Source organism: Dermacentor silvarum, chromosome 1, assembly GCF_013339745.2.
Source record: "Dermacentor silvarum isolate Dsil-2018 chromosome 1, BIME_Dsil_1.4, whole genome shotgun sequence".
NCBI lineage: Eukaryota > Metazoa > Arthropoda > Arachnida > Ixodida > Ixodidae > Dermacentor > Dermacentor silvarum.
The window spans coordinates 52,218,472-52,244,631 of NC_051154.1; the positions used below are offsets into that span (position 1 = coordinate 52,218,472).

The window sequence follows — 26,160 nt, forward strand, 5'->3', positions numbered from 1 at the left end:
CGGAAAGACCCACTTCAGACTGCGTACACTGTGACACCCCTGAAGCCTCTGTAGAACATATCATCATGCAATGTCTACAATTCGACCAACATCTGTTAAATCAATCTTTTTGAACGATAACTGCTTTTTGATTACATATTAGCAAACACCATTGCCAGTGCTGTCGATAACTGCGTTACGGTGAACTGTTCGCTAATAATTGCATAGTTTAATCTATTATGAACTATAATACACTAGATCGCCATTAAACTTACAGCTCTGTAAACTCTCGAACACTATTCAGAACTTAAGGCAATGCCACTAAATTTTATTAAAACCGTATTATGGCAATAACAATTAAGAAAACCCGCCTTCTTTATACCTTTTGCATTAGAAGTCAGCATAATCGGTCAGTTTGTTATGACACCTATTTGGTCTTGACAGTTAGCCATAAGATTAACTAGAATTTGCACATGAATAAAGTATGCGTGAAAGATTTTAACAAACTGCTCTTTTTGCGATGGTACGTAAAAAGTACTTCAAGTGTTAAGCTTGAGCCATATATCGTACCCTGGTTCGCGCGATCCTTGAGTACGCGGCTATTGTGTGGTACCCGCATCACCCTACAATTATCGTGAGGGTTGTGTATTTCTAACGCCGAACAGCAAGATTGATTTTATTACATTTACAAAACTGCCTTGCCTGTTTTCTATATGTTGCAGCTGCTCCAGATTCCATCACTGTAAGTGCACGATGGCAGAAAGGGAAGTTAGTATTTTTATCAGCTCTGTCAGTGTAAAATATGTCTCGAATGGGTTCAACTTTTGTTTGCTCTATCAAAGCGGTCCTGAGTGCTAAACTGTAGCTAGGTTGTATGCCCATACCTAGCTAGGACAAACCGATTCCAAACATATTTTCCTAAGAACGCCGAACAAAAGTTTCTGCCTTCGTCTGTTATACAGGGTGTTTCATTTTAGCTGGACCAAATTTTCAAAAAATTGCTTGTGGGAGATTTTTATCCTTGATCTAAACTACTCGATGAGGCGGCCATTACCTCCACGAGAAATCAAAACGCCTAATTGAATAATTTACATAATTACGCTAATTAACTTCCTAATTAATTATTTTACGGCACATTTTTCAATCTATGAACTATCTACAAGGCATATCATGGGCGAAATGCATGGGCGTTCCAAATAACTTTGTGCTTCAATGCATAAAACTGCGTTTTCCTCAAAAAGTTAGCTGGAACACCCATGCATTTCGTCGGACACTTTGAAAATTAATATCTCAAAACTGGTTCAGTCCTGAGAATTCATTCCAAGTGGATACGCCTTGCGAAATCAGTGGCTATAATTCGTATATTGAAAGATGTGCCGTAAAATAATTAATGAAAAAGTTATTTAGCGTAACTATGTTAATTATTCAATTAGGCATTTTGATTTCTCGTGGAAGTAATGCCCGCCTCATCGAATAGTTTAGATCAAGGATTATAATTGTGCTATCTGACACAGGCAATTTTAAAAAATTTGGTGCAGCTAAAGTGAAACACCCTGTATAGTGTATCGTTGTTTAAATGTTTGATGAGAGCTTACAGATGTACTGTGTAGCCTCTCTGGCTTGCGAAGGCAGCTGCAGGCAGTATTGTAAAATAAATAAATATAAAAAAATGTTCAACAGCTTTATTATTAAGTTGTGAAAAAAAACTCAGTTCACTGCCTTTGTCTACAGACAACTACATTGAACTCGAAAGCAGTGAACTGCTTGTGAGTGAGCTCACAAACTTTCCGCATCATAATATTACACTCGGGAAGAGCTAAATCTCGCATAAGAATACCAAAAAGGCAATAGAAAACGCTGCTCCATGGAGCGGAGTGCGCAATAATATAGAGTCAGCCTTGGAATGTGGAATGTTCCTTTGTCCACACTCATTCTTATAACGGCATCAGTTAGGCCTCGGGTTTCAGAGAGATGTACCCAGCCACCGTTTATCGAAATGTGCGCATCCTGTGGTTATAACCAGCATTTTGTCGTCTCCTAAAACGCGCGCCCAAGTGTCTGACACGCCGCCGAGAAACCATTATCAGGGCTTTCCCCGCACAGGCGAACCATCTAGTGCGTCTGCTCCTCCCTCCTGGCTTCAAGACAATGCAGACTGGCAGAACGAGCACAAGAATGCAGTGCCGGTAAAATGGCACCTCGTGGGCAGATTCAAAAAAGCTACCCTGACCTTGTTGTACGAGAGTCTTTTTCATCAATGAGCCAGCCGACCGGGATAACCGTTTTGTTTGCGACCTCCCCTTGACGCTATAGCTTCTTTCGATGATGGGCTGGTTGGGTTAGAACATTCTTAATCCTCGCAAATCGTCAATGCCAGTGGTTAACGGTACTTTAAAGGACTCGCCGCGAGGAAGTGCAGAAAAACGATGCCCGTGGTGGCGTGATTGTTGGTATTGAGTAGAAAGGTAAGGAAGGGTAGGGATTCGCGCAGGGGACTGCGCCTGTCACTGCACCCGAGGACGTCTTCGGTAATTACGATGATGTTTTCGATGGGCTTCAGTTTTTGATTTGCTCATTTTCCCGAAAATTGCCCCGAAGGAAGCTTCTACTACAATTACAGTAACCACAGCATCGCAATCATAGGTGTTTCACTTTTTTTTTATTTCTGCAAATTAATAGCTTGCTCCAACGTTTCGCCACACTAGACAGAAAGTGCATGATTATTGTTACCTGTAGCAGAGATGTTAACTTGGCTTCTCAGAGCTTCGTACTAAGTTCATCGCAATGATTTAGTAAGTGGTCTTTTTTTTTTGCGAACTTTCAAATTCAATTTTTCAATTAAGCTTGCCAACCACAGCAATCTAGCACTAACAGTTTACGTTGCATGCTTTAGGCTACACACGAGAGCATATCCCATGTGGTGAGCTAAAGTGTACACAGGTTCCGTAGTTTAGGAATTTTGCACTTGTTTATTTATTGTGACCACTAAGTAACAGCCGTACTTTCGAAATTTCATTTTTCATAAGCTTTCATTAGCCATCAGCGATAACTTTAGAGCCATAAATGTATTTCATAAATAATTACTGTCAGTGCAAAGTTCGTGTCACACATACAGAAGTGCCCGTTATTAAAGAACACTAGTTGTGCAAAGGCTTGCACTGACATAGCCAGTGTTTTATCGTGTCGTCGTTCCTTGAAGCATCTTAAAAAACAGCTGCGAAGAAACGATACAACAAATTACACAGAAAAATAAGCATCAGAATAACATTGCTTCAATTATAACTTATGTTTTGACGCAAGAACGTCATGACAGAACTTTGCATTTCATTCTGTATTAGGCATAAATGTTAAAAGAGAGAGTGAGAAAAAATGCCTCTATATGTGCTTTTTCCACACCATATGTCTTGTTCTACGCAATTCTCCGCTCAGTTTTCGGAGGTCGCCTAGTATGTTCGCGCTCAGGGTTCTTTCTACCGATGAGAAGCGATTAGAAACATGCATGGAGTTTCCACTCGAAAGACGGTCACAGAGGTGATTACGTGGTGGACACAAGTTCCACTACAGCCAAAGTAGCAAAAGTATATATGCGGCTCTAAGAAGCCATCAATGTATGCGCGCGCAACATGATTGAGAGCTATTTGGTCATAGCAATAACGATTAAATTGGATTACATTTTGCAGGAGAACCGACTATCGGGTGCGAAGCAGTACTGTCGGGACCGCTATCTTTGCGCCCTGTCGTCTCTGAACACGTCTGTTCTGGGCAGACTGATGCGCTCTCGCAAGGGTCTCAGTGACCTTCGGGGCGTAACCGGACAGTGGTCCCCCCCGGGGCGGAGGTTGACCAAGGAGTGGCCGAAACCAGCCCAGCTGTCGATGCACCCTTCCGTGCCGATTGCGGCCGAGAATGCGGGGAATGCGCCCCGCTAATGACGCCGGGGCACGGAGGGTCCCGCGGCGGCGCCGGCTGGCCCCGAGCGGGGCCACGGCCGGCCACGTCAGTGCCCGCGGTTTCCCCGAACCGTCTGGCCCAGGGCTGTCATTAGAAGCGGCGCTGCTGCGCACCATCACCGACTGCGCGGCCGCGAACTTCGAGGTGGGCCCGTTCAATGACAAGCGTCGCATTACTCGTCGTCGTCTGTCCGCCGCCAGGGAGGTGCGCGCGCCGCAGCCGCGGCGCCGCAGCGGACGAGCCGGAAGCGAAAGCGGGTGAAGGACTGAGGAAGCCATCACGCTGCGTGCGGGAATTTTGACAACGGAGCTGCCGAAAGCAAACCAGGCATGGATCGTTGCCGCCCCCGTATCCGCTGACGTCACGCCTAGGCTAGTGCACGCGTCACGCCGGGGATACCGTGGACGCAGTGCAGCCCGGCTTGGCGCGGTCGCACACGCAGCATGCGCGCCGCGCCGCACGCCTGGTCTCCGAGTGGCCGCCCCGGCGCAGGACTCAGCCACCACCATGCACCCAGGTGAGGCGCCTTCGGCTGCTGCGGCGCGTGCACTGGAAGAGCCGTTCAACGGCGCATGCGGATGCACTCGTTCTGCACAGGGCAGTGCCGAGTGCAGAGCACATAGAAATACCGCTCCAGTGCAACTCAGCGTTGATGCAAGCGCTTCCGTACAAGTATAAGATATTGGTGCAAGTGTGGACTCTGTTGCTACGGTGGCGCATGTTAATCATTTGCACTGAATCACATACAGATTATGAGTAGCCGCCCATTAGTTAAGATTTCTCTTCAAATCAGGTTCTCCGTGTAGCCGCGCGTGCTCTTTGCTAAACCGTCGAAGCAGGACGAATCCACAGCTCTGTATACGCAGACCTGAGAGGTATATCCCAATTTCGTGTGACAGCTACTGTGTGGCTATTTCATTGTTTAACGAGCAAGGTCTGCGAAACAATTATCATTCATATTTGTGGTCTTGGCAAAACGCTTCGTCATAGCTCTTGCACGTGATGTACATTTGCACGGTGCAAATTTTATTGCATAATGAAGCATCAGCTGCGTCTATAAATAGCTACTACTATATGTGATGTAGATGCATCAAAGACAATGGAGAAAGGCGAAGCGAAAAGGGGTGAAACTGGGAGACGTGACGCTGCGGCACCGTTTAGACAACCTTGGACTGAACAAAACCAAGCCTTGAAATGTCAACTTGACGGTACTTGTCGATTCACTACATATGGACGCTTCCGCCTCAGCAACGTATTGAATTTATCACCTCAGCATTGCTCACAAAGCGGTAGCAATTGCAGCGAAGCCATTATATTGCACAAAAACATGCAATTCACCAGTTCGCTATTTCTTTATAACTCGACATGTGCTATTACATGATAGTATGTAGTGGCTGCGTGAGAGCGTAGTAGCATGAGTGTGTACGGAGATCTTGGACTGACGTCTCAGCGTTTCCCAGACCTCCCACACGCGCGCATGCTCGTTCTCCAGGTTTATTACTGTGTGCATACAGCATCACTGTAAAGCCGCACTGTCAAATTGCCATCCTGGCAGTATATCAAGGAGAAAGATCAATCACTCGTCAAATAGAAAATTCCCACATGAAACCAAAGTTCCTATATAGCTTTTTTGAGATATGCTGTCGCCTATATAGTGCACCAGCATGCATTCTGTAGCGTAACATCCAGAAGATCAATAATGCAGCTTGCATTCTCGATCTTCGTAAGTTGCGCTGCTTGTTTCATCGAGTGCTTGATCCTCGTCTGCCCTTAGCTCTACTGATGCTCTCGGACTAACAGCGCTGCTAACGGGCCTAGTTATGCTTCTGCCGCTTCGCAATGGCTTCTCGTTATATGCGCGCTCTCAGCCAAGGCCTAGGTCTGAAGCTTCAAAATTGGCGCCACGAATACCGCACCGCTTTGTGTGCCCGCATAAGTGTGACGCCAGCGTTTTGGTGGCCCGGGGGTGCCGCGCAAACGCGCGCAGGCGACACACCTTGCTGGCTCCGAGAGTGAGTTGTACGTCCGGCACCCTGGCGCTCTTGCGCCGTCGCACACCTCGGCTCTCAGCTGGCAGAAAACATCCGCCGGGAGAGTATATGCCACCGAAAGCGCTCGCCTCGTGAAATCCGCTAACGAACGGTGTGGCCGGGCGATGAGTTGGACGTCCCGGCACTCGCTCGGGTGGGCTAATTTACGCGCCGCATGTGGGGTAAGCGTTACCTGCTCGCGGCCTGCAACGCGTGCACGTTTTCAAGCAACGAGAGCAGCCCGTCGTAGCGGGCATAAGAGGTGAAAATTGTTTTCAGCCTAGGAACCGTGACAGCAGGGGTGGCCGTAACGGTGGGGGCGAGGGGAAAGGGGGGGGGGGGAGGTGCGGTCGACCCCCTCTATATTTCCTCTTGTCCGCCGTATCGCCCCCTTCCTACCACCACAGCAGGAGGGTTGCACCCCCAACGACAATGGAGAATCATGCTGTGCAACCATTCCCCCGCACCCCCCTCTCCCAACAGAAAAATCCTGGCGCCTCCCCTGCGCGCCAGCTGCGCTTCCTTGCTGCCCTTTTGTCGGTTGTTCGGTATGCGCGCATGTGTGGCCTCAAGGGGACACGAAGAAAGCTCGCAAAGTTGAGGCCGAGCGAGTAGTTAGGTGCCGCTAACCTGCAAGGAGGTATATGCTGCACATATGTTCGGAACACCTTCTCTTGCGTTTATACACGATACACAGCCAACAGTGTTTCAAGTTGATTTAAAAAATTGGAAAAGAAAGGCAAAACGGTCACGAGAAGAAGCCGGTACGCCCTACAATTCTGTGCGATACTTTGGGTTTGAATCATCTTTATTCAAATGAACCCGCTTGCGACAATGCAACCATTTGCTATGTATGAACGCCCGACAGAGCGCTTGTGATACATGTGCCGATTTAGGGAGAACTGGAAAACCGGCAAATGGCGTGCCGGTGTGGGGGTCGAACCGGCAGCCGGGGCCGTGAGAGAAAAACCGACCGTGTCGGTGGAAAACCGGCCAGGTGGCAACCCTATTAACGCTCTAGACACCAAACACTTAGTGGATACCTGTATCCACAGGCATGCTGAATTCCTAACTGGCATGCCAAATACACTTACTGGATGCCTGTATCCATAGGCATCCAGTATATGGACGCTGAATTCCTAACTGGCATGCCCAGTTCTATACACCGGAGGCTTAGAAGACACCGCCAAGATTATACAATACGGGTCTTCAAAAACCACACCGCGGCAGCGTTGGTTTTCAAGGGCAAGCAACATGCAGATTGCTCCATTTCTGTGAGAACGAACGAAATTCTTCTTCGTGGAAACATTTTTTTCCTGGCGGTGGTTCGACTAGTAAACTGCCCTTTTCTTCTCGCCGTTTTCTTTGTTGTGATGGAAACTCGTCAGCGTCTGGCTTCGCGCGGGAACTCAGCCGTGTCGCCAGCATCGGTGTTGCAGAGAAGAGCAAGGCGTAACCGCGTTTCCTAACGTGTCATTCTGGCGTTGTTCTTGGTGCCACGCATGCGATGAGTTTATTTTACGGTACACAATACGCCCACGTTGTCAAATCACATTGTAAGCAAAAACGACGAAAACAATCATATCCACAATCTGCTACGCTCTGGCACCAAGAGGGCCGGTATGATGCACGGATTGCTTTAGCTCGATTCTATTCCTTTCTTATTATCCACTGCTCACGACTGGCCGATCCCGATGATAACGTAGCGCAGGACGCCGTTCTGATTATTCACGAAGCGCGAGCTAAATATCATGAGAAAAAAAAATCACGCAGATCCCACACACTGTGAGAATCGGTCTCTGCGAAACTGCGATGAACCGGCCAGACAAAATGGCGCATCTCAATAATTAAGCGACACGCAGGGGACTTTGGTTCAGCGACGAATGCGCCTCACGAACCGTTAGCGAAGGATGATCATCCCCTTCGAAACAGGGTGGAGACATAGTCACCTAGCCTGCTTGAGCTAATCCGGTTTTACTACATCTATCGCAGTCTAGCACTTTACCTATATATCTCCTTAGTATTTTCTCTCCTAATTAAAACATATACCTCTATATTGTGCAGTTTCGTTTGCCTGTAACGATCCCGGTTCTATCGATATCGTCCCTGTTTTGTTTTTTCGCCATTATTTTAAACGTCCCTAGTTTATCTCGACCGCTGCACAGTTAATCCTTCCATCCGCTTTGAATCAGAGCGCTTCTGGAAGGTAGGCGCTCCCAATGTTTCCCGGGTTAATATCTTGGCATTACACCACGATGTTCTTCGTCGTCCCCAGACTTTTGCTGCAGAAGGCACATGTCCCATCCTGCTGCGAATATTTTCTCCGGTATGTTTTTGTCCTCAGGCAGCCAGTTCAGCCCTCAAATATTAAGGCAGTACCCGTTGTGTTATCGTAGCGATTTTCTCTGCTGCTGATTTCTTTCTTGCCGTATTTGTAAATCTCCGTGATCTCTCATTTTTTTTTCTATCCTTTGCATACAATTTACCCTACCCGCATCTTTCTCCACTTCCTTTTAGCGCACGTCGCTAGTAAGGGACTATCATCTACTTGGCCTCATCGCGCTCTCCTTACTTTTCTAGACGTAATTAACTTAGGTTCACGTTTGTAGCTTATTTATGTTCCTTCAAATGTCAACACCTCAGGCACTATTTCTTCTATTTTAACATTCTTTAGATGCGTGACCTGCAGTGACCGGCCCTACTGTGCGTGACCTGTACTGCGTGTGTTCTGCTTTTCTGGTCTTGCTCTTTCTGGCCTCTTTCCTCCCCGTCTTCCCATCTTCCATTTGTAAGTTTCTGTCTCCTCCCCTCTGAAGAGTAGGTAAGCGTTCTGCTCCTTCCGGTGGTAGTTGCGAGTTAGTTCCTCGCTTTCCCTTTCATGTAAAGTTATATATGTTTTTGAAACAAATAATAATAATGATAATTTGGTGACTCCTGGTTGTCTATTTATACTTTCAATTACCCTCTACTTGGTTGCAAATTTTCTTAACCTCTTCCACGCTTTTGAGGTACAGATATTTGTGCACTTTAGACACCCGTTTCTTTTCATCCATGTTCTTGAGCATTTCTTCATAACTAATTTTGCTCCGCGCTTCTCCGACTTCAAAAGAGGCCCAACCCATGTCATCCTGCACTGCCTCATTTGTGGTTTTACCGTGGGACCCCAATTCCAACCGGCCCACCGACTTTTCGTTAACTTCCAACCCCGACAAGATTTCCGATTTTAAGCACAGAATTACATTTGCGAGTGTTAGCGCTGGCACCATTCCTTCTTGCTAAATTTTTAGCACCTCCTCATATTTACTGTAGCCCCAAAGTGCTCTATGTGTCATTATAGCTTCATTATATCTGCTCAAATTATCTTTGTTGATGTTTGAACATAGGCATTTCCTCCGTATACGAGTATTTATGCACAGAGCTACTTATATTGCTTGACTGTTAGTATGACTTACTGTTGAACTGATACAACGTTGGTTTCAGTTTCAGTTTCAGTTTATTTTCTGTCGTAAGTAGAATACATGCTTACATAAGTAAACAGAAGGAAGTCCCAGAGCATGTAGCTGAAAGGGGACCTCCTGACAGAAAATATACATTTGTGCTAATATACATAACTTAAAACGGCAATGTAGTAATCACTAAGTGGAATAATAGGCAAAGTAAATGAAGTACAAACTGGAAATAATACAGACTTACTAACGATTAGTACAATTAAGATAGTAGCTAAAGGATTCAAAACAAAACGAACGAAAAATGTTTATTGTGTGCATAATTGTAAATCATATAAAGGAAAAAGAAACGAAAGAGAAATGAGCCGGAGTGAAGTGAATAGACTAGATATGTGATCAATTTTGTTTCTCTAGTAGAAAAGTGAATAAGGTTTTCTTGAAGAGACCTAATGAAGAAGAGCGCTTGAACTCTAGTGGGAGGCTGTTCCAAGTAGACAATGCTGTGAAATATCCAGATTGTTTTCCATAATTAGTATGAATTAGTGGCAATAGGAAATTATTGTTAGCTGGAAACCTCGTGCGGTTCAAGTTTACCAAGTTAACCACCGAAAATATATTTACTGGGGGAGGGCCATTTATTACTTTAAATAACATTACGGCCAAGTTATATTGAACAAGTTTATTTATTGGCAGTAGATTGTGGTTTTGAAGCATATCAGAAGCACTGCAGTAGAGTGAGCTGAACGACAATATCCGGATGGCCTGATTCTGCAAATGCTGTAGCGGTGCTATATGTGTTGGATATGTGTTACCCCACGCTGTAATACAATAATTGATATGGCTATGAATAAATGAATAATACAGAGTTAGCAATGTTGCTTTGCGAAAATAATACCTTGCTTTAAGTAGCATTCTAATACCGGGAGCAAGTTCGTGCTTCAAATAGGCGATATGCCTCGTATATTCGTCGGTACTCGTCTTTTCGTAAAATATCAATTATTCCCGATTTCTATGTGCTAAAATTACGGCCTAGATATGTCGCTTCATTGCTACACGTATTCGCAATCTCTGTAAATATGCTGCATTATCCGCTAATGGCACTATATATGTCATCCGGATACATCAGCCCTGGGACTCTCTATTGCACCCTTTGCACATTAAGGATGCAAGATAAATCAAAACCTAATTCACTGTTCTCCAGTCGTATTTCTATGCCCTTAACATAAAGCGTGAACAACAATGGAGACAGCGGGAAAGCTTGATTGTGAATTTCGACTAGTTCTGTGCATTTCCTGCGTTCCCGTGCGATGTTTACTAGGTTGTCCCTTGAAAGCGTATAAGGGATATATATGCTATATAGGATAGTTAGGTTGCGCTTCCGTTTCAGTGCGTAATTCGCTAGAGAACAGAGCCGACCACTGGCACATCTGTAGGGGTAGCACAGATGGCTATTTGTATAAGGCGTGCAGTTCCGTTTTGAGCTATTCGGCAACACAGCAGTAGCAGCCGCAGTAGCAGCGAGGTCCCGGAGGGTTCGCTTTAATAGAATCGTAATACTATTATCCCGGCGCAGGTGCCATGCGGAAACGCCTTTCAACGTGGTGATGGTTAACCTCCCTGCCTTCTGCTTTTTTCTCTTGCCTCCTCTCATTCCAACTCCTTTCAGATTGGCTGTGGAAGGTAGCCATAAATTATGCGGTTCAGGCTCGAGATGCGTCGAACTAATGGTTCTGTGGAACTATGGTTGAAAGGGGGCTCGCAAGAGACAGTACCCCGCGCACCCCGGCCCACAGATAGGCTAACCGGTTCGATTGCGAGAACACAGCCTGGTGTCGGCCACAATAGAGAAGGCGATACCGTTCTTGCTCGCCTCGATCGCCAACGCTTCCTGTGTTTGTTTTCTTCGCGACTCAGCAGGATGTGTTGATCTCGGGTAGGCAGGCTTATTATTTCCACTGCGACGCTGCGTGTGGGCGAATAGTGTTCTCTCACTTGAGCACCGCCGTCGTTCACATGGCTAATTGAAAGACGAGCGCCTTCCAGCGACTGCACGGCCGTTGCCATGGCAACCAATAAGAACCTGGAGCCCTACATCTCGCATTTTTTCTTTCTTTTTTTTTGCTGCGCGCTAGCCAGCGTTTTGCGAAACGCTGCCCCTGTCGGTGATGCTTTCACAGGGAGATTGAACTCCCCCGATCTATTTTAGGGGATGACGCGCGACGTACATGGAGCGGCCAGGATCGTGGTGCGATGCGGCGCGAAATATGAGACGATGAAGAGTGAAGGTTCATTATCTGATAGACGTAAACAGGATAGAACGGCGCAGTTATTTGTTAATGCAAGATGCGGGAGAAGGAGTGAGGAAGGAGAGAGTGGAGTCACGTTGTGCGTTGCTTAAAAGGCCGACAGTCGTATCGGCTTTGCTATAGACGTTCCCATTTTTATTGTAGATATATCGAGTGAAACTTTTCTTGCTTAGGGGAAGTTGGTGGACATAGGCGGTGGCTGTTATTCCGCCTAGACATGGCTGTACTCGTTTTTCCGCTTTCCGCTACGCGTGTTCGGCCTATCTCACGTGGTCTTCACGGCCTCTTTTCGTTGAGATCTCGATCCTGCGGCTGCTTGCTCATAGTATAGCAGCACTCTGAGCTGCTAAAAGTCAGCGAGCCACTTCTGAAATTGGTCGTAGGAACGCTGTTCTAGGGGAATCTCCCAAACAATAATGACATTAAGACAGCAAAGCGCATATTTGAGACGATGGATTAAATACAAGTTGAAAAAAAAGTCCTTTCGAAACCATTAAGATGGAAGCCTGATCCTGTATGTGTACTGTACACTGCATGCACCGCTCCTTTGTTCCTTCCGTTCGCGAAAGTGATTGATGGACGTGATCTGTGGAGCTAAGCGAGCCCAGTATGCACGCATGAAACGTCTGCATGCACAAGAACCCCCCTATCCTGCTTTTCTCTCTATAACGATTTCCTCCATATAGGGTGTCCCAACTACCATGCAACGAGATCTTAAAATATGAAAGTACCACGTAGCTGGACAGAACCAGGGTAATGTTGTTTGTCGTTGCTTGGAGATACTCAGATAAATTTTTGCATTCCGCCTAATTACATAATTAGTCTAAATTAATTAATCAACTACTCAAACATTATAATTAAATGAAAATTGCCAATGAGAAATTTGTAGAGCAACATGAAAAAAATCACCAGCCCTTCCCCTGTCGAGAAAATGGGGGTAAGCAAAGCTTGTCGATCGTGTGTGTATGTGACCTTCGTGGTGATTTTCTTTCTTTCTCTCTCTCTATCTTTCTTTCTCTCTTTTTTTCTCTCCCTCTCTCTTTCTCTTTGTCTCTTTCTTTCTCTTTCTTCCATTCTCTCTCTCTTTCTCTTTCTTTGTCTATCTTCCCTTCTGTCTCTCTATATCTTTCTTTCTCTCCCTCTCTGTTTCAGTTTCTCTCTTTCTCTGACCTTCGTGGTGACTTTATTTCTCTCTCTGCCTCTTTCTTTCTCTCTCTTTCTTTCTATCTATCCATCTTTCTCTCTCTTTCTTCCTTTCTCTCTCTCTCTCTTTCTCTGTCTTTCTTTCCCTCTCTCTCTTTCTCTCCTTTTTGTCCTTGGTATTTGCCATTGAGCTTGGACCTTTTCTTCACTATCACCAGGATCGGCCCACACTTCAGCGTGACACCGCCACCACCACCACCACCACCGCCGACACTTGTGAGCCTATAAAGCTTCGCTTAAAACTTCCGAAACAGCTTTCTGTTGCTGAATACGTCTACATAAAAGTGTTTTTCGAGAGGCCCGCCAATACACGCAAAGTGCCTCGAGCGGCCAGTCACGCGGCCATTTTGCGTGTATTCGCGGGCTTCTTTCACGCTCGGAAAAACTTTTATGTAGCACGTATTGAGCACCAGAAAGCTGTATCGGGAGTTTTTCATGTTGCTCTACAATTTTCTCATTGACACTTTTCATCTAATTATAATATTTGAGAAGATGTATAATTAATAATTAAGACTAATTATGTAATTAGGCGGAATTAAAAAATTTATCTGAGTATCTCCAAGCAATGACAAACAACATTATCTTCGTTCTCTCCAGCCACGTGGCATTTGCATATTTTTAAATCTTGGTACATGATAGTTGTCCCGGGACACCCTGTAATACCGTTTCGGTAAGACACCGTTTCGACTGTAAAACATATATCGCGACGCGATCGTGTTTAGATAGAGCTCAATACAGACATATTTTTGAAATCTTATTCGCAAAGTATTGGACCAAAACGATGCCTGGACTAATCGTCCCCCGTAAAGGAAGAATTAAAGAAAGAAAGAACCATGGCAAGTACGAGGACTGGCTCAGTGGCATTCTCCGCATTACCTGGATGGACACCGGTTATCACGGCCTCAGCGTTCAGTGGATCTATGCCATGTCTTTCTTTTTCTTCAACACTAATATTTATTTTATCACTCTAATGACGTCATTTTCCTTGGCGACATGATGGGGATGATATTGATGGGGGTTTTTGGCACGATTTATAGGCGAACACATCGAGAAGCGAAAGAGCCAATAGAGCTATTGCTGTTGACTTGATAATGTTGACAAAACAATGCAGACTTATTGGCGCGCTGTCCAGGCGACGAAAACAAACGATAACATGGCTATTTGCTAAATTGAGTGAATATCGTGCACAGGCTTTCAAAACCGGTTTCGCTTTCGTCTTGCAGGGACTAGTGCTCTCGTTGTGTAGGACACTCAAGCGCGACGATCACAATGGCTGGTGGCTTCAGCGCTTGCCGGAAAGGCTATGCGCAGGTTATGGCCCTTCCCACTTTTGACGGACAGGGCTTTCACTTACACATTGTTATTGCCATGACAACATTCAACCAGGACACTACGGGCGCTACGACAGCTCGGACCCACAAACACGCTTTAATTCGTAGAACACTTTCGCTTCTGTTTGCACGAGCAATTTCGGCGCATACGCCTCCAACAACAGCAAGCGGATATTAAGCTGCTACTTCTCTAGAAAGGTGCACAGGCTCACGCTAGGCGCTTTCTGAGGATTTACCCCACTACGGTGCTCGAGAGGTGCGTCCTGTCTACTGCCAACTTATTACGCACAGTGGTCGACAAAGGTCTTTTCTAACCGGCACTCAAATTCATTCGACATAATTACGTTTTATTCTACGTACTCTAAAGTTCAGCCTAATTTTATGTACGCATGTATTCTTGGTAATTATTGCCCGCCCTCGCGATCGTGCTTGACTCTTGGCCTCTTCTGTTCTGTTATAAATGGCTTGCTGAGAAGAGACTGAGGTAGAGAATATTTCAGCATATTCTATTTTTCTCTATTCTTCAGAAATAAATAAATTATTGAGCGAAACAACTGATCATGAAAATGGTAATAATGAACATAAGAATGCCATGAAGGAGCGTTCAATAAGCATCTAACTACTGTCCACGCCGCTACGCAAATGCGGGATACACTTTGCAGTCTTCCATGTCCTCCATGTACTAATATGGATGGTGTCCTCCACGTACTAATATGGATAGCAGGTCCAAACACACGCATTTAGCTCGAGCTCAGTCCAAAGTACAAAACATAATTGCACCACTGCATACATCACTGCCCCACACTTATCAGGAACACCGGTGTAAGCAGGCGCGTATAGGGTAGCTCCGCGCATCCCACTCCGATGCTCCGGAGAGAGAGAGAGAGCTCATGACTTAACCTTCAAGAGCTGCGCCAGTAGAGTCATGTAAAGCAGCACCCAAGGCCTGGGAACAATTCTAATCCCGCTCATACTCACAGAGAGTGTTATAGAAAAGCCCGCACGTAGAAAATGACGAGGCTGCTTTTTTTTTTCTGTAATGATTTACCACATGCAACAGATGGCAAACTTAACGTAGCTTTAATACGTTCTTTGGCAGCACGTACAGGAATGAAAGAAGGTTTGCAGTGCTGCTGGATAAAGGGCGAGGACTTCCTGCATTAGCGCAGCAACATTAAATGGTTGAGGATCTACACTGGCAGGAATTAAAGATAACAGTATTTTTTGTAGTAGACTCAACATCCATTAGATGGTGCCACTTTGCTAAATTGTGATCTAGGAGCTAACACATCACCATCAGTGTTTATTCTGCGCTTTAATATTTGGGCTTCAGAATATTGGGCAAAATACGATCACCTGTATAGTCGCAGCCTTTCCGCAAACGCAACAGCACTTCAATTTGACGTACTTGGCGACTGCAACGGACCCTATCTCAGTAGTTTCGTCAGTATATAGGTAATAAGCGATTACCTGTTCAGCGTGTAATGACCCTCGAAAAGTAAGCATTGAATTTATAATCGCGTTGTGCAGGAAGCGCCACCTGTAACATCCACGCTAACACGTAACTTAAAGCGAAAATTATTATTGAAAAAGTTATAATCGCCATCTTTGGTAGTTGAAGCCGTTTCTTGATGGACTAAATGTCAGTTCTGATAGCTTATTGTTTTGATATTTTCAGATCTGTTCTTGTGACGTGTTTTCCTCCGTAAAACTGCGCTAAGTGCTTCGTCGCTCTCCAGAGCAAGTTAAATTACCATCGGTTCCTCTGTTTTGACCACCTCTGCCGGCATATATAACCCTATCGCCGCTCCGAGCCAAACGACGGGCCTCGCCAAAGTGGCTGTAGGGGCGGCTCCTTGTCTTTCACCATGCCTCCACGCTACGTAATAGACAACGAAAGGTGGACTGCGGTGGCACCTCGATGACGAAAATTTAAGCCTGCATAAACTTGGCTCATTTTACGCGTTTCTCCCGGTCTTCAACTAACAGAACTATGGTTCCCTGCAGTGTGCTTCACTCTGCCGCAAGTCGTGCGGTCCGCTTCACATAGGCTGAAAACGAATCTATCAGTACTACAATCCAAGCTCCCAAGAACCTCGCCTCCATCAGTGTCACGGATTGAAATATCCTCCCGGAGCTATTCGTCATCCAATCAGTAAACATTTCCGATCGACTATTCTCAATCAAGATATACGAGCTGCCTCGCCATGACTCCTGCAAGGGCGTGATACGCCAAGTAGCACCGCACACCCCATCGACGGAGCTCCTCAAACACCTCAAGGCCGATACCTGAGACATCCTGTTTGCTCGCACGATGGGGAAAACTAGCACAACCCTCATCACATTTCGCGGCTCCCACGTCCCGTACATGGTCTATTACAAGAATGAGGCGCAGCGATGCACACGTCACCTCTCCCCTTCCCTCCCCCCAAGGCTCAGTTCTGTCACACGCGCATCGCCAAGACGTCTGCCTATGTCATGATCAACCTCGCTGCAAAATTTGAGGCACTGACAAATCAGATTCCGAAATTCCTCACGAGTACAAGCCCCCGCCAAGAACTCATGCACATTGTACCCGACTACATCCCGAACTTCGGCAACGATCACGATGCCGATGACAACAAGTCCGAAGTCCGTCAAAAGGCTGACCTGCCATCCGCAAGGCCGCCTACCGCAGACGATTCAGCTTACGCGAAGACCGTCCAACCGCCCCCTTCCTCTGTCAACATCACCCCCACTCCACATTCCCAACAGCCTTCTCAGGACTCGGCCGCGCCGTCCACACCGAAGAAACCTATGGAACCCCCTCGAGGACGCAACTGCTCTAAACACAACCGTTCACACGGTCTAAACGCAGCCGCAGCAGCCCCCCAGCTGCACTCTCAGCCTCGAGCCACTTACCTGTGAGTCAGTCACCCCCTCCCTACTCCCCTTCCACCTACCTTCTTCCGTACTCTAACCAAACAAAACGCACGTGATTACGGCCAAGCCCCCGCCAAGAACTCATGCGCATTGTCCCCCGACTACATCCCGCACACCCATTGTTAGGCCAACCCCTGTAGCCTCTCCACCGGCAACGGGAGAACATGGACGAGTCCGATCCTCCGCGCAAGCAACCCCATCTTGAACTTCGTGCCCCTTCGCGCACACTCCCCCGCTCTCCCGTGCGATTAGTTCCGATACTATCGACGCGCATACAAAGGCTGTCGTCGCTGCAATGGAAACCTGCTTCGATAGCAATCTTGCAACTATTACTTTCAGAAAAGTTCGTAACTGTTCAGAAGCGCAGCACGAGACGGGTGAACAAGACGATGCGCATAGCGAGGAGCAATAGGACACAAACCCGCGACCTTTGATCCGTCCCTCAGACGGTGCCACGCCGGGCCGCCTAGCACCCCAACACAACACCCGGAAATGAATCTGCCAAGCATTACAATCATTAGCAATCTACATCACTTAAAAACTTCAGGAGTCGGGACACCTTCTTCCTGAATGTCCGGTGCCTGGGGGAAGCAGTTCACACAAGCATATGTGGAGAGCCTAGACGCTAGAGTGCGTCGAACAAAAATTTGCGCTCTGTCACAAGTCCAGAACGCTCCAACAAATACTGTTAAACATCACCTAAAGTCACACGTAAGGGAGATGCGACAAGTAAGTTCTTGTATAGCCGTGCCAGAGTACTCGCCGATACCCCGCCGGACGGAGAAATTGCCGGCATGTCTAACAAGGCTAGACCCGCCTACAGCCAACAATATTAACCTCTTCCAACCTCAACTACTACTTCAATCTCTAACGTCATACTCGAAACTACCATAACCTCACTCACTTCCAAATTTGAAGCAGCGCTTGAGGCAAAACTGTCCCGCGTACTCGATCAAGATTGATATCCTTAGCTCCAACATGCCACCTCTCAAAGCCGAGGTGAAATCTCTGTCCTTCCGCATGATTATAATTGAAGAAACATAGATCACGCATCTGTGCAAACCAGCTCGGAGCGCCACGCTCAGTCGCCTACCCCCTCCTTGCGACAACGTCAGTGAACCAGCATCAAGAGTGACACACTCCACGCTTGGCAGTGGAACTGCAGTGGTCTCGCTGCAAGTGCATCCATTTCCAATTTGTACATTGGAATAAAGATGGTGATTTCATTGATTCAAGGGTGGCCTCCTAGCGCAGCACATTGCTATTCAGCCACACAAACCAGACGTCATTCTGATACAAGAACCCGGCTCACCTATTTCCATCCGCGGATACAATACATACACTACCCATCGCAATCAGAACGCACTTTCCTTACTCTGACAGAAAAGGTTTGCGCGATAACCCCGTCCAACACAGATCATACAGCCGCACGGTTAATCTCTCTCCCTCTCGCCCTTTTGCCAAGAATTCCGCTCATCACGTCTGCGAAACAGACGTTACAGCCTGCCAAAGCAGTCCATTCAATTCCTCGAATCAACGGCACACCTCCGATCCTCCCGAATTTTCAGCGCCGGAGATTTCAGTGCAACTCATGCACAGCATGAGGACACAACCAAGATAGTGCCTAAGGCACCACACTTCCAACCATCATCCAACAGGAGCCTCTCACCCTTCTTAATGATCCCAACTCGCCCACGCGTCACGGAAACTATGGAACGAGACACTACACGAGATCCCACCCTCCTACAAGGTCCGACGAAAGCCACACTGACCAACGCGCACGATACGTTCAGTAGCGATCCCACGCTCGTCAAGATCGACCTCCACGTACGCGGCTAACTATAGACCATACCTGCCAACTCTCCCGAATTTTTTGTAGAGTTTACGAATTTGGGCTCGTTTCACGATTCTGCGTCAAGTTTTAAGAAAACTACGGTGTCTAAAAGTGGGGCGGCGACAGATTATTAACGAAATGCGTAAAAAATTGTAATTGTACTTTCGCCGCCCTCTTTGTTGCAGCCCCAGACGCCATATGCAGGCGGGGTAGTTGGTTCAGACAAGTTCCTAAAGCAAGCCGAACAAATTCAGACAAGTTTCTAAAGCAAGCCAACCAGGCAACAGGAAAGTCGCTGAGTCACTGTTATCTAACGAAATATGTCAGTCGTCACTGCGTCCGGTTCCAATTTTGCTGCTGTTTGTGTGCTACGCCTAAAAATAATTTATTTTTAGTAAAGTACGTATGTATTCCACTACATGGTGTGTGCATGCTTAAAGCAAACTTGAAGAAAAAAATGGCTACTATTTCCCCCCCCCCTACTCTCTCCCCTATTGTGTCTGTGATCTTATTACAAATTTTAAAGTTCACCGGTTGACAGGTATGCTACAAACGACCCGTCTGTCTTCATTCAGTCATTAACTGGAATAACTTTCGTAAGGACTCCGATTCGGACGATCTTTCCATTCCCGCCGACTACCACACGTAGATGCAACAAATTCATCATTGCACTCCCCCAGCTTCATACCTACACCTTAAAACAATCAGAGAATGCGCCGGCGGTGGATGCCCATCTTCCTTACTCTTGGGAGGCTCGTCACAGCCTTATCTGTAGGTGGAAACGTAAGAAGTGCAACCGCCGCCGGCGCAAGCGCAACTTCCTCCTCAATGACCAAATGGCCACTTATTCGGAATCTGATACACGAGAGCACCGGTACAGCATCTGTCACAAACTCACTGACACACTGCACCTTGCGTCTGCGTGGCGTCTAGTCCGTGGATTATATTTAATCCTCCTGAATCTAAAACAGCCGCACGCACGACCCTAAACAAAATTCTAGACGAACACACACCACCCGACTGCCTTTTCCGTGCCCCACGGGAAAGCCCTACGGAAAGAATAAAGATTATACCTCCCTTCCACTCCGCGAAGATGGTCGAACAGCGAAGCTATGTTAGTTACACTGAGTGTTACGAGTGTTACATGTACATGTGTTGCACGTGGTACAATTGCGTAAACACAAGTAAACACAGATCTACAGCACGAACTTATATTGAAACGTTGCTAGGCGAGAAGAGGCAGGGACTTCTGATGCTTTTTAACGCGTGTCTGCAGTTCTCTGGTCGAAACCTGCCGAACCGCCGCCAGAGGGATCGGCTACAGTCACGGACACCGCGCGCGTTCGGCGCGAACGCGGGGAAACGTGGGGAAACGCGGAGGGCGTCGGTAGCAGCTCTGGGCGTTGCGCGTTATCCGAAAGGGCGCGCCGCGTAAAAACACCTTCTGTTATACCCATCGCCTCGCCTCCTCGCGTCCAGCGCGGCCTCTCATTGGTCGCCTCCTCTCCCCAGCGCGCGCCCTCTCGTTGGTCGCCTGCTCCCCCAGCGCGCCTCTCCTGTGCTGGTCACGGCACCTGCGTGACACCAGCGGACGGACGGATAGCACAGCCTCGACCTACAACAGCTCCGCTGTTAAAATTCTTGCAGTTGACCTCGAAAAGGCTTTGATAATGTTCGCCATGACAGCATGGAGAGGAGCTCCAAGCAACATACTGTGGCGCCAGGCTATATAATTACGTCTGTTGTTTCCTTAGCGGCCGTTCATTGACGAACATAACTCTAAACTCGAACAAAACGGCCTCTCCATACCACAGTCTTAAAACTATTCGCCTCTTAGGACTTCGCATCCAGCAAGATAGTGGTGGCTTCACGACCGTTAATCACCTCTTAAAACTGGGCGAACAGCTTCTCGGCATGCTCGATCGTATTTCCACTTCCTCTCGCGGGCTGAGAGAGACGGATATGTGGAGAATTAGCGACGCCTTGTTAATATCCCACCTCCGCTACCATCTCCCGTACACTCGACTCACACAGTTGCAGTGAACCAAGTTGGACGTGCTGATACGTAAATTCAACAATTTAGCCATGGGCCTCCCCCTTAGTGCCAACACCCAGGGCCTGCTCGAAATTGGCTGTCACATCACGATTGATGGACTAATTGCCATCCACATACGCCGTCAGGAAATCTGCTTTTTACTCGACACGGAGGACACATTCTTACTCAACTAGGCCACCATGTTCCACCGGCCCCCTCTCCACGCGACGAAGTTCTCCCCACTGCTAGTCGCTCCCATATTCCCATATCACCAATGCCTCGGCACGTGCACCTACTACTAAATTCGACCCGATGCACTCAACGCACCGCATACTATATCCGCTACACTGCCCGCCATCCATACCGAGCTTGCCTTCAAACAGATGGTAGCAAGTCTGGAACACAAACGACCATAGCTGTCACAGATCACCATTCGCACACCATTCAGACAACCATCCTTCCTCCCATATGGACCCGTGCACTGCGGAATTACACGCCATTGCAGCGACCATCACTCACGCTATCTCAGCTTCGACAACCTCGTTCGCCATTATGTTCACCGACTCATGGCCACTTGCCGGTGTTTGATACATTACTCGCTTCGACACGACATCGCTTAGCAAATACAACGCGACCTGCACTCGCCTGTCGGAATCGCATGTATCCCAGGTTACCAGGGTATGCCGGGCAATGAAGGGGCTAACCTGCTCGCCTGTTAAAGTATTTTCCGGGCTTCCGTCATCCCAAAATCTACCAAGACGAGTCCCACAGCCTCACCTTCCCTCGAGCCATGCAGGCTTTGGCGCCACTTATTCCCTGTTCTACACCCGCACCTCACACGTTAACATGGCACTATCGTCCGCGAGGCACAGACACCCTTCCAAACCCAGTGCGCATCCACCTTCTCCGAGGTCTCTAAGATACCCCTCCGTGCATACGCTGAGTTGACTGCCCGAACACCTATCATATAACGTGGATATGCCACCTTTCGTTTCCTACACTACCTAATCTCCCCCTCCCTATCCCTACTTCCTCTTGGGTGGCCGACTACGGCCACCACACTCCAGGTGCAAGAATACCTGGCAGCGTACATTTTATCTGTCATCAAGCACGCTCAGAGAGGTGGCCTGGACTGGGGCCGCCTGCTCATTAACCCGTTGAGCGACAGTAATGTTCTTTCTCTATATATATAAAATGCGCCGTGGGAAACCTCAGGGCAGCGCTACAACCAATATTTCGTTTTTGTGTCGTCTCTGCCTTACGAAGTCTCCTTCTGCCAGTAAAAAGAAATGACTTTTTTTGTTGTTGTTTTTTGTCATTCATGAAGTATTAACCAATTTGCTTACATTGCTTAATTTACGACTTGTTTTTGCACCTGTAAGAATAAAATTATCCGCGGGATATAAAACCTAGTGAATGAACTTATGTGTCGCAACAAGCCTTTTTTTTTTTATTTAGATACAGAAAACATATTTAAAATATTGCTCTACAAGTGCGTCAATTCCGAGTAGAGCAGTCAGACAGATCGCTATTGGAAGATGACCGTATAGAGGCTTGCATCGACAGTGAAAGCCGAGGCAAACTGGGATCTTTTACGTATGCTTGTCTTGTTATAGTTAAAATAAAACCAAGCCAAGCAGTTCCTTTGTCGAGAACAGGTACTGGCAGAAGAATTTCTAAATATAGAGGGTATGGGGGGGGGGGGGGGGGGGGGCTGCGCTTTTTTTTAGGATGGTGCTATAACTAGAACTATTGGATGGCGCACTTGCTTTATGCCAAGAAACACAACCGCAGAGCAGCTACTCAAAAATTCTGCACAGAATTGCTAATATTTCGGCTCCCTAGCACTCCAGCACTGAGTTGACACCCCCCCAACAGCAAATTCCTTTCTGCATACCAACCAAGGCCAGACTATGCAAGACATCTCAGATGCTTTCACAGAGGTTTCCTACTGAAAAGATCCTCGAATGTTGTCCTGAACACGTGCTCAGGCCGTACAAATGAATTTGATTAGTATGTTATAAGGCTCATGCAGGGATGCTCTAAGGACGTCCTAACGTACTCGTGTGTTCATGCTGAGTATGTCCTCTGGATATTACGGTGTTGTTTCGGATGGATAATTGTGAATGGAAGCATTACCGGGGTTGTCCTCCCTGTCGTTTTTCAACCGTAAAAGGTAGGATCCTGTGTCGCATGTACAACGCAAGATGCAACATCTCGTACAACACGAGATTACAACATAAACGACGCATGCACAACACAAGATACAGATGCAGCACCACGATCAAATGGTTCACACAAACTGGATGAAATAATATGTCGCCCGAATACTTGTACTCAGAAAGTTACACCAACCAAAATTTCGCCTGATTTACATCAACTTGAACTGCTTCACTAACGCTTCCCATAGACTCCAACATTTGTGTTGGATGTGCGTAATTTTTTTTTATCTACTGGCAGCCATTAGAAGAGCACGCGTGCCTTTTTTTTAAGTCATTTTGTGCAGCTCAGGAGCATCGTCGTATTTTTGTACAAAGTAAGTTTATGCTGTTTTCCCGTAATTATTCTTCAGTTATGCAAACAAGCATGAATCAGTTCAAACAGGTTTCAACCATTAATTCTTCGCTCTGGTGTTGAACCGTAATTGAACCGTTTTCGCTGAACCGGTATGAAAATCGAGACAAAAACGGTTCTGTTCAATGCGCTGGTTTACAATGACAGTCTCGGCAAATAGAAAAATAATCTCATGTCAAAACTGACGCCTTCGGCGACTCGAATTTGGTAACAATGCTGTAAATTGCATTCTTGGCGAACATGGTTCCGTCAGAAAGAAAAGCATACTTGGCACTAAGGGGGGGGGGGGGGGGGGGGACGAATATTAGAAGTTCCGATTAAGAATACGAGCGTGTAATATTTGATTCGTATTCACAAATGAACCATTCGGTATATTCAAATACTCAAAACTGACCAAATATTTCGCAACAACCTGTTTAAGCCCATAGTTACTGTTATTCATCTCTAAACAAAATATCGCTAATGATTAGAAGTGTGACAACGGCAAAAAGTTTTCGTAGAAATGCAGAAATAATATGGGTAATACAATCTTTGTTTATTGTTTCGCAGTGCAGGCCTACATGAAAACCTGTGATTTTTTGCTTGCACTCTGTCACTTACTGTTTTTGGATGTCTAGCTGTGCAGGAGTTTTATTTTTTGCGCTACAACCAGCGATGTTTTCCTTGCAACGGGACGTTTTACATGTGTCTGTGGTAGACAAGTCCTTCAGTAGTGTTTATATTATCTTTTTCCACAATTTTTCATCTTGTTTTCGGCAACCATTTATTTTGTCTTTTTGGAAAGATAGTCATGCAACAGCCTTCTGTTGAGTGCACTGTACGGTTTTACAAAGGACAAAAAAGAAAGGACTGACACACATGTGCGCAATGGATTTTCATACCGGTTGCGCACATGAGTGTCAGTCGTTTTTTTCGGCTTCTGTAAAACAGTATAGCGCAGTCAACAGAAGGATGCCATACCAACTAGCCCCAGTAGAAGCCCTATTGAATGCAACAGCCATTTTTTCTTGGAGGGCTTGTTAACAACCTGGCTCTAATGTCGTTGAGAGGCTACTCATGTAGTTTTTTCTAATGACAATTGGTTATCTTGTTTTAGAACTGATCCTTTGTTTCCGATAGTTAACTGTAATTCTTTCACTAGTCAAGTACAGGCATGGTACCCAATTATACAGAAATAAATATTTCTGCTGTAAATATTCCCCCCCGCTTCGTCTAAGAAAGGTTCCCGTGCCCACTGCCAGGAGCACATCCAAAAGTAGTGGCCACGTGCTGCCCGTCAAGAAAGAAATCTCACTAGATAAGGGGTTAGCGGGTTTGGAAACACGACCTCGACTTTTGGGGCCACTGGTAGGGTTAGAAATTTTAGGTAAGTGGCTCTTGCGCAACAGTCGCGCACGTCCAACGAAATAACACATTTTCCCCAGTAACGTGTAGTTCGAAGTGGGGTAAGGTGGGAGAAAGCGAGCAGACATTTTTGGCATGCCTTGCTGACGCTTGCTTTCATGCTCTCTGCAGGTCGAAAAGGTGTCGACAGCGAGACAGCCTTCGTCATCGCCATTATCGTCGTCTTTATTGTTATCGGTGTCTTCGTGTTCATCTACGCGTGTTGCGTTACCGAAGAAAAGCTGAAAGCCGCAACGAAAAAGAAGGCATCGCAGAAGAAAAAAGACACCGGCGCTACGCCGCCGGCCGCAGCCGCCACGCCTGCAGCACCGGCTGCAACCGCCTCGACAGCGCCCGCAGCACTGGTGGCGCCAGCTGCCGACACCAAGGCGAAGCCATGTGCACCTGCTGCGCCGGCGCCGGCCAAGAACGGCGGCGGTGACACGCGAAGCGCCGAGATCGTGCTCACTGTGCAAGAGGCAGTTACGCAGTCGTCGTCGCCGTTATCGTCACGCTATCCGCCGGCACAGGCGGTTCCTGCGATGTCGGAGCTGACGCCGACGTGGAAGCCGCTCAACACGGATCCACGGCGAAACGGAATAAAGAGCGTGGTCTCTGAGGCCACGCCGGTCTCGCAAAGCACTCCTACCGTGTGTGACCGCGCGTACTCTGTGCACCTCTAGCGGGCGCCGATATGTTCACGCTGCCCAAGGGTGGCAGGGCGCAAATCTTCTACTAGACGAGTCATTTTTGGTGTGTTCCCGCGTGAGTCAAGTCCACTGGCAGTCAAGTGCCCGCTCGCTGCGCGATACAGGGTTTGAGCAGTCGCAGGAACGATTTCTCAAGGAGCAGAAGCGGGGCATTCAGTGGTGGCGCGTACCTGGTGTTGTCTTACGTGTGCTGTTTTCCTACTTGTTGTCGTGCGTTCTTCAAGAACTCTGTAAATACTACGGACTCTGATGGCCTTTCCGACGAACCAGCGCAGGGTGCGGAACTGCGCTTTACACCAGAAAGTGCTTGTACATGTCTCCATATACTCGTTACATGTTGTTCTCTCTACCAGAAAAGCACGATACACAAAGGAATGGTACAAAGAAAGATTATATTAAAAGGCGCTTTGCCATTTGGTTGCGAGTCATTGAAATCGTAATCACCCTTACGAAAAT

The 26,160-nt window shown here is 47.0% G+C and overlaps 1 protein-coding gene across 1 annotated transcript; it reads left to right on the plus strand.

Annotated features, from left to right (window-relative positions):
* The first annotated feature begins 4,076 nt into the window (after nucleotides 1-4,076).
* Nucleotides 4,077-26,138, plus strand: LOC119463060 (uncharacterized). The gene is made up of 2 exons (XM_037724107.2): nucleotides 4,077-4,447; nucleotides 25,127-26,138. Exons 1-2 carry the CDS (start codon nucleotides 4,438-4,440, stop codon nucleotides 25,675-25,677), a joined length of 561 nt encoding a protein of 186 aa, XP_037580035.1. The 5' UTR covers nucleotides 4,077-4,437; the 3' UTR covers nucleotides 25,678-26,138.
* Nucleotides 26,139-26,160: the final 22 nt, after the last annotated feature.